Genomic DNA, 9,484 nt, shown 5'->3' with positions numbered 1-9,484 from the left:
TGCCAAAAGAAAACAAACAAAATGCTGTAAATCAAACAGAGATTCAATAAGATCTGTGCAAAATTATGGGCTATTATGGTAAGTGCTTGTTCCCCTCCCCCCCGCTTATTATGAATAAGCTGGAAACACATGTTAACAACAAACTGCTATAGTAATATTCTTGCTGCTGGAAAAGGCAACAAAATAACTGGAAGATATTATGATATTTGTTTAGTGATAAACTAAAATAATACACAGTCTGCATAAAAAAACCCTGAGAAAACCATTATCCTTTAAATCTATTCTATTTAAGTCCTGTTCAGAAAATTCAAATGTATATTAAGATCATTTTAATTTCAGCAGACATATTCATCTATCAATCATAAAATTATATACACTTATTGACCAGCACAAATTTGCCATGAAAACTTTCTTCCATGAGTTAGAAATACCTGAGATTGCAGACCTGTTAAATCCTAGCACCTGCAGAAGCCATAGTATAACTGATCTGAAACCACAATCCTATTACTAAAGCTAAGGGTTCCCTTACAACATTACTGATAAGGTTCAATGAGAATTGCTGTTATACGACTGGCATGTTGGCAGAAGATGCACAAAAATGTTAAAAGGATCCCACAGGAAGTCATCTGAAGGGGGAGTGGCAAAGTAGTAGAAAACAACAGTCACCCAACAATAATAAAAAGGAACAACTTAACTAATAATTTCCACAGGGGGAAAACATCCCTTTTTAGTTAATGTTTTTGTAAGAGCACAAAGTCTGAGTCAAGAGACACTGGCAATATCCTCTGCACTCACCTGTGAAACTTCATAGAGCAGTTTGTAGTGTTCCTCTCTCTTCTGAAAAGTGCACAGATTGCAGCCCATTCTAACAAGCAAAACAAGAGCAAAGCTTCTAATTTTCCCAGAACTGAAAGGCAAATGCACTGACAGGGAATCACCCTCCAGACTTGAACACTGTTTTTCATCAGTCACTCCAGCACAGAAACACAGACACACCACTGTTAGCTGGAAGCACAAGCCAGGGTACTGTGTAGCAGCATGCTCTTCTTCCCTTTCCCTAAGTATCTTACACTCACGTATACACACACACAGAGTTTCTACTCAGTTCATGGCAACACTCCCCCTGTCTCTGCATCAGTGCACATGACTACACAGATTCTGACTCATGAATATTAATAGAGCCTCATTGATTATTTATGACAGAACGTGTTAGCGGGGAGGGGTGTCATAGCTGCTGTTGATGACAGATGAATATTTACTAATTAAGAAGCAAATGTAGTGTGGTTAAACAAAATTCACTTGTGTCAATACCATAGCTGTTTATAAGGATAGAAGGATTAAGCACAGAATATTTCAAAGAGGAATACACATTTGTCTTTTAATTTTATCAGTAATCATAAGACTAATTCATGACTAAGAATTTCCTAGGCACAAAACCAAGTCTTAGGTTAGGTCTCCACCTTGTGCAAAAGGAATTATGAAATGTATTTCAGGAATATTTCTTACACATTTAAAAAAGTGATTGTGAAACCTGAGCGTATGTTGTTGAATATCTAAAGCCAAAAAAAAAAAAGGAGATAAAACAAACCCAGATGGTTGTACTACTATTATAGTCACTTTTGACAGTGCCAAATCTACACAGAAACAAGGATACCATAATTGTGAGTCTATAAGGTGTATGTGTAAATATACAGTGCATGTATAGATGCTATGAATATAAGATTAGATCATTTTTCTATATACATACACACATTATATACATGCAGTGAACATATATCCTACAGAGTTACACTTGTATACTTACCATGTAAAACAAAGATTAAGAGAGTATAGTATAGTACAGTAAATCTTATCAGCCCTAAGTTTTTCAGGAAACTGAACAGATATGCCCTCTTGGACTTTTAAATATTCAATGGCTTCTATAATATAATGCCTCAGTGTCTAATTTTACCATTTATAAATTCGATTATAATAGCTCAGTAATTCTCAATATGTGTATAAAAGCAGGGATGCATTTAAAATTAAACCTACACGTTAAATGTTAAAGGTAATGGAAGTCACTTGTACTTCCATGCTTACTTTAATTCCCATATTTTACAGCATGTGATCTCTCTGTATGTTTCTTAAAGATAAAAACCTTGACTGTAACAAACCCAGGCTCCCCTTCTCCTCCCCCACCCAAAGCAGGCAAGAAATAAAAATCAAGATTTCTTCTGTCTCTATAGTACCTTATCCAACAACTCTGCTAATAAAGAAGTATGTCCTTCTTCCAAAGCATCTTTAAACTGGATGGGATAGCAGGTGGACTCCAAAGTAAAAATAATTACTCAAGGAGCCAAGGTAACCAGTTTAGTTAAGATTGACACTGGGCTCTGAAGAATTTTAATTGCTAGACACTAATGTACAGCTACTATTTTTGGGTGCAGTTTCCTAAAAGTGCTTTGTCAAACATTTAAAAGTCGATAACAGGAAATGATTCTAATGAGTACTAATTGTTAACAAATTGGCTTTGCATCTAGCAGCACCTCAAACACCACCACCGCACAGTAGCAAGTAGATCAACAATCATCTGCTGCTTATCTGTCCTTCCCCTTGGGATATAATAATCCGATTTTCTGGGCCTTAATTTTACCTAACGGTCTGAATGAAAGCCAAGCAGACAGACCTACAGGAAAACAGCATTATTACTGTGGACACTGAATACAAGTAAAGTTTGTAGAACCCTTATGCAAATTGTGGATGTACTGGTATCAAACCTTAATTAAAATTCATTTCTTTTAAGAAATGGATGGCGTCATGAGGGAGAAAATAGTGACCGTGTACAGAGCAGACTCTTTTTATACCAGCCACAGGCACCATTCATGTAACACACCTCTCATATCTATTTTCATATGGACATGGATCTGAAGCTGACAAATCTGGATCAGAACTTTCCTGAAGTTCACAGGGTTAAGTTTGAAGTTTTGGGAATGTGCTTATCATTGCTACCAAGTCATGACTTCTGGTTCTCTTCCTCTCTACTGATATACCCACAAAATCCTGTTCAGAACAAGGTCCACATACATGGAGCAAACGTTAGCTATGTCTTGGAAGGTTTCCACATTGTGGAATTGAAGAAAAATTCTCAGGTATGTCAATTTTAAACTTAAGAAATTCAGATCAAAGAATTACATAACAGTCATGCAAGGATAACCATGCCATCTTTTGATGAAAGTGTTTTCTTCAGCTGCTGACAGAACTTCTTCCTATGAGTTCTGAAAGCTAAACTATAAATTTAATGACAAGGGGGGCATTATTTACCATAGTTTATAAGCCCCACAATTAGTTTGTAAATACAAAAATATCACTACAGTATTTCACTTCTTAGTTCCAAAAACCAAAAATAAAATAGCAGATGAAATATGCGATTGAAACTTGCAGTTAATCTTTCAGCAGTTTCCTTTGGCTGCCCCTTTTTCATTACCACTCCTCTGGTTTTGTTTCCTTCCATGAAACCCACCTAGGCTTTCCCACTCATTTATCAAGTGCCTACCCCTTGCCCATATGTACAGTAAAGGTTCTACTTTCTGTTCCTATATCCTTCTAATGGGCACTGGCTATAGAGCTATGAAGATTTATTTTAGAAGGGAAAGAAATACTTCAGAGTACTTGAATTCCATCAAAAATGTTCTGTTTTGTTTTCACCTGCAGACAGAACTTTAAACTTTGTGCATCAGTGTGTGAAATCTGAAGCAAAACTGGATCAAACTAATGATTAAATTGAAATATATTATGCACTTTGGTCAAGTTGAATTTGATGTTAGCAAGAAAGTAATCTCCTTTCTGTTTAATGCCCTCCCACATCAGATCTGTAGCTAAAGGGAGAGAAAAGATATTAAAACATAATCAAGTATTTTTTATTCTATATGTAATTCAAAGATATTTGAATTATTCAACAATCTTCTTGATTGTGGAGTTCCCCCTGTTCATCACCCGTAATGTAATGTCACTACAAAGACTACAAAGGTTCGGCAGGGTTTACAGTCAAACTAAGAATGCAAGAACCATGAGCCAAAATGCAAAAGATGATTTAAATTTTAACAGTGTGACAGTAATATTCATGAATAAATTTTCATATGTGACAGTCTAAGTTGAGCACCTTGTTCCATGAGGCACCTAAGATATGATTTAGGTCACCTAAATTTGGTATATAGTTGTGCCAATGAAGCATTTCAGTGCTTAATGATAGGTACCAGTGTTTAGATAGGTTCCTAGTGTTTGTCTGGCTAAACCTATCAAGAAGGAAGACAGCTCGAGAGTAAATTATTCCAAATGGACCCCATCCATTAAATATCACACAAAACAGAGCTTTGTGCTGTACTCCAAAATTCTGCCCGAGTGAGGGAAGCTAAGTCATCGGTTCAAATTCAAAGGCAAAACTAAGCGAGTCTGAGGTGGTTCAACTTACATTTTCTTTCAGACTCCTCAGCAAATAAAATCCACCAATTTATATTTCGTTAAATTCAGACTCTTTTTCTGACATGCTAATATTATAAAAGCTTTAGTCTGTCTGTCTGTAATGCTTTATTCTCACTCTGATTGGCTGTCTCAGCAGTCAACCAGAGTGCTCTGCACAGATAGAGGCACACAGTGGAGCGCTGCCATGGCAGTGGAGAATGAGGGGCCAGAGTGGGGGGTGGGGGAGAGAGGGAGGGCCAGCAGTGCTTCTTCCCCCCAGCTCTGCTCCTTGGAGGCAGAAGTGGCATGGGGTGCTGGTGGTGCAGCACTGGCCTCGCCTCCCCACACAGCAGAGTGCCACCATGACAGTTAGGACTGAGGAGCCACTGGCCTCGCCCCCCCCTCCCGGCCCTGCTCCTTGGAACCAGGGGCCAAAGCAGAGGGCAGGGAGAGGGAGGAGGTGGATAAGAGGGGAGGAACGGAGGAGGAGAGCTACTGGTGGCAGCGGTTGGTCACACGCCATGGCTGCCAGCTGCAGGTGCCCGCCACCACCGCCTGCAAGCTCCCTTCCCCCATTCCTAGAAGGCATGGAGTGGCGGTGGCATGGAGATGCGGGGCTGCAGAGGCCCACACCTGAAGCAGCAGGGGGGAACTGGACCCAAAATGACAGGGTGGAGGGGGGAGTGGGCCTGAACCTAAAGCAGCAGGGAGGAGTGGGGGAACGAGCCAAAGCCCGAAGCGACGGGTGGGGAAGGGAGGGAGCGGGCCCAGACCTGAGGTGGTGGAGAGAAGGGGCAAGGTGACACAGGCCTCTGTCCCTGCCTGCTCCCCAACCCCCCACCCCCCCAGTCATGCCTGATTGGCAATTTGCTTGTATAATATAAACCCCACCCAATCCCTCTGAATTTGGTTTCAAGAGTCTAGATGTCAAGGGACTAAAAGAAGGATGTGTAGCAATAGCAAGCAAAGAATAAGATAACGTGAAACAGAAAAAAATCATTGCTCCTTGTGCCTTGCCATATACCATATTTTCTCACACACAACATGCCCCAGAATAAGTTACCTCATTTCTGAAAGGCAGAATGAAGAAATAAAGGAAGAAAGGTCTCTTCTTGTAGTAGGTAACTGAGTAGCAGGAGCTAATGAGTCAATCCTGCTCATTGTTTTGTTCTCTGGGGAGTGGGCAGACTTTACTTTCACTTTTGCTCAGAAGAATCTTAAGTGGGAGAAACTGCTGTTACCATGTTTCCTTTTGTGTAATACACACTCCAATATCTAGCAGATGGTTTTGGGGAAAAATGTGTATTATACATGAGAAAATATGGTTTCTACCATCCCAAAGTGAGCCAAATTCAGAAGTTCATTGCCATCTCATGTCATTTTATGCACATCTCAACAAAACTGTTTTTATTAAAGCCTCAGCAATTGGAATAAAAGGTTTATAGAACAAACTCACTTTACATTAGGTAAAAAAAATTCTACACATCATGTTTACAAAGGAAAAAAAAGCAAGTGGACTCTAGGCACTCAGGAACTGGAAGGCAAATAACTATGACCCAATGTATTTTTAAAAAAGAGAAAACAAAACAAAACAAAACATCTGATGATTCTTGAGGACCACATCCTAATTTTCAAACACTTAACAATATGTGAAGGAACATAAGTTGCCATTGTAAATTTGATGGGAAACAGAAGTTGAAACTGCTGCATTACTAGGGAACAGAAAAAAGGTGCAAGGTATGTGACCCAAGACTTAATGTACTAAATAGAATCCACTGAGTAAATGGCTTTGCATGAGTTTAAGTGAGGGACATGAAAAGAGGCAGATCTAGGATACTGGAAATTGGGGGAGGATGTGCAGATGGTGAGGTACATCATCTCATAGAACACAACACATTTTTCTCCAGCTAAAAAGGAACCAGAAGCTTCACTAATAAGTAGAGGCCTATGGTTAGATTATTCAATTTAATAATCCCCCCACCACACACACACTTTATTTAAATATGCATTGATGTGATATATATATATATATATATATATATATATATAATATGGCGCATTATATTGTGTGTGTGCGTGTGTGTGTGTGTATGTTATGTTATATATATATAACATAACAAATTAGGCAAAACGAAGGTGTTGTTTCACAAGTCCTGGAGTCATTACAGTTAAATGTACATCTATTTCATATTCATAAAACAAAATCAAGGCTTCTTGAGTGTCTGGACAGTCTCCAATGCTTCATTGGAAGTGATTTTCACCGCTCAACTAATGTCCACCTAAGTTAATATTTCTATTAGCTTATGTATTTATCTAGAGGTTTTAGCTAGAGTTAAAAAGCACTTTCACAGCAGGACAGTGAAATGGGAGAGATGATTAGCAGTGAACAGACGCAGCACAACAGAAGGAAGGAGAGCTGGAGTAGTGGGACCAATACAGACCATTTAAAGGGAAAGAGGGTTGTTAACACCCGTGGACCGAAGAGTTTAGAAGGAATCAAGCAAATTATAATGATCTATGAAATCAATTGACTCTGCTTGAATAGAAATGCTGCAGTCATAGCCAGGCAGTTGGCTTTAAACTTTGGATGGAGTAGGAGTGCCCCCGCTAGATATGAAGAACTACAAAAGATCTGTGACAATCTAACTGGGAGCATCATCACTGGCAAGGCAGAAGAAAACAGAAAAGAAATAAACTGCATCATATGAATCCAGAAAACCATCAGAAACCACATGCAAAAGCACACAGTAAATAACTGAGTGAGGAAAACATATATTACAGACCAACACTCTCAGGAATTTATGTACACAAAAATAAGTAAACAGAAGTCTTCTGAAATTCCTGACCGTATTGCTTTAGACTCTGAGGTTTTTCACGTTATCCGAAATCTGGCAGAACCCAGACTACAGGCCTGAAAGCAAGCAAGGCTAGCTAGCATAGGACAAGGAACGCTGACATTCAGTGCATCTCTACAGACCTCCATGTCTAGGATCCTTTGGGGATCTGACTTAATTAAATAGGTTCACATTTCAGCTTCAGTGATCTTTCTGATACTGGAGATGATACATGGGTGATGGAAAGTACATTCATTTTGTCTTTTATTTTATACGTTTAATTGAAATGTCTCGAAAACACAGAAGTGCAGGACACCTAATACATTCTGTAAGTAAATTTCTAGAGACAGATCATGAGCTAAGCAGAAGGCATGCACATAAAAATCCTTTCTCTGCAAGGACTATTCACCAAAGAAAAACAGCCTGGGTTTAAGTGAGGAACATGAAGATCTCTGCAAAAGATCTGGAACAGTTCCAATTCCTACTTTTTCACATCAAATTTACAATGGCAATTTATGCTCCTCTACATATTGCTAGGTGTTCAAAAACTGCTTCGATAGAAAAACCCTTTCCTCCCTAGAAAACAAACTGCTTAGAAAGTTTCATTCATCCCCACCTGCAGAGTCCATGTAAAAGGGCTTGTACTCCTTTATAATACAAGAGATTCTATCATTCCTACTTCCTGATTAATTACATTTTTTTCTTCTACCTCATTCCTATCCCACAGTTTCAAACACTAAATTCTTTTTCACTTCAAGTCATAACTTATTCCATAGTTTTCTAGTGTTCTGTTAAACAGTCATTGCAAGCAAACCTTGAAGTGGCTGCAGATCAGTGTGTGGTGGCTATCCAATACATCCCTATTTATTTTAAGACCTAAGGGTTACTTGAAGCATAACTGAAGTTTGATTGCACTGAGAAACTTATTCTTATAAACTTATTCTGGCCCAATAATTCCCAACTAAATTTGGGAACTGGGGAGAGTACAGTAAGTGCTAGAGTATGAACCTTCTGGCTTTCTCTCCTCTTCAAAGTTTAGAAGAGCCAGGCTGTCTTAAGAGAGTGGGCAAGTGGCTTTTCACTGCATGAGAGAGGCTCTGGATTTTGCAGTAGACTACAGTTATATAGGACCAACTTCCTGTAATCCAGCTGAACTAGATTTCAATGTGTGCTTTCATATTCAACAGGTGTTATAAGGCTTAACTAACACTTTCTAAAGACCTTTAGATTTGAAAAATGTTATAGAACAAAACATTTTTCTACTGTCCAAATTATTTCTAAAGCTTTCTTTTGTCTTAGTGACATGCATGAGTAAAAAATCTGAAGCCAGTTTTCTGTTCCCTCCCCCATATGTAAACAATCTAACCATCTTTTACATGAAAAAAAGAATTTTCCAGAACTGAGATCTTATATGCCATTTTTAGACCTAGATAAAAATGACAGAAATAATGGCATGGAAAGGGAGCTTAAATTGAAATTCTACTGTATCCTCTGAAGCAGCATGAACTAATACGTTGGAGATGGGTTTTTTTGGCATCCTTAACCCAATAAGTGGTGGATGGCAGGGAAGGTATTGGATAGAGGATAGATCACTCTAGAGATATCCAGTTAGATGATCTCCCCATATAAAACTCACTTCTGCCACTGTCAGAGATTGGCTTATTTGTAGTAGCAAGGGTATCATGGGCCTTAGCCCACCAAGAAAACTATAAGCCTCTTTCAATAAGGGAGGCCACTGGGAATGCAAAAGCTAATTAGTGAGTTGGCTTTGACACACAAAATGAAAAAATAGGGATGGGAGTGATGGTTATTTCATAGATTTCATAGACATTAGGGCTGGAAGGGACTTTGGAAGATCAAGTCCAGCCCCCCGCCCGAAGGGCAGGAAGTCAGCTGGGGTCATAGGATCCCAGCAAGATAAGCATCCAATTTACTCTTGAAGGTGTTCAATGTAGGTGCTTGAACCACCTCCGATGGCAGGCTGTTCCAGACCTTGGGGGCTCGGACAGTAAAGAAATTTTTCCTTATGTCCAGCCGGAAACGGTCTTGCAGTAGTTTATAACCATTCGACCTCGTCATCCCTTGGGGTGCTCTGGTGAACAAACACTCCCCCAGATACTGGTGGTCACCCCTGATAAATTTATAGGTTGCCATCAGGTCACCTCTGAGCCTGTGCTTTTCCAGGCTAAAGAGCCCCATGGCTCTCAGCCTGT

At 39.3% G+C, this 9,484-nt stretch overlaps 1 protein-coding gene across 1 annotated transcript in view; it reads right to left on the bottom strand.

The window, feature by feature from the left end:
* PDZRN4 (PDZ domain containing ring finger 4) overlaps window positions 1-1,082 on the bottom strand; it is a 224,796-nt gene extending 223,714 nt beyond the window's left edge. Inside the window, exon 1 of the mRNA XM_019514589.1 lies at window positions 796-1,082. Coding sequence (XP_019370134.1) covers window positions 796-864 — 69 coding nt within the window. The 5' untranslated portion in view covers window positions 865-1,082. The remainder of the gene's footprint in view (window positions 1-795) is intronic.
* Between the last annotated feature and the right edge of the window lie 8,402 nt (window positions 1,083-9,484).

This window comes from Gavialis gangeticus, unplaced genomic scaffold, assembly GCF_001723915.1.
Source record: "Gavialis gangeticus isolate Ggan-Ray unplaced genomic scaffold, GavGan_comp1, whole genome shotgun sequence".
NCBI lineage: Eukaryota > Metazoa > Chordata > Crocodylia > Gavialidae > Gavialis > Gavialis gangeticus.
Note: the sequence above shows the minus strand (reverse complement) of the source record. Positions and strands in the feature narration are given on the sequence as shown.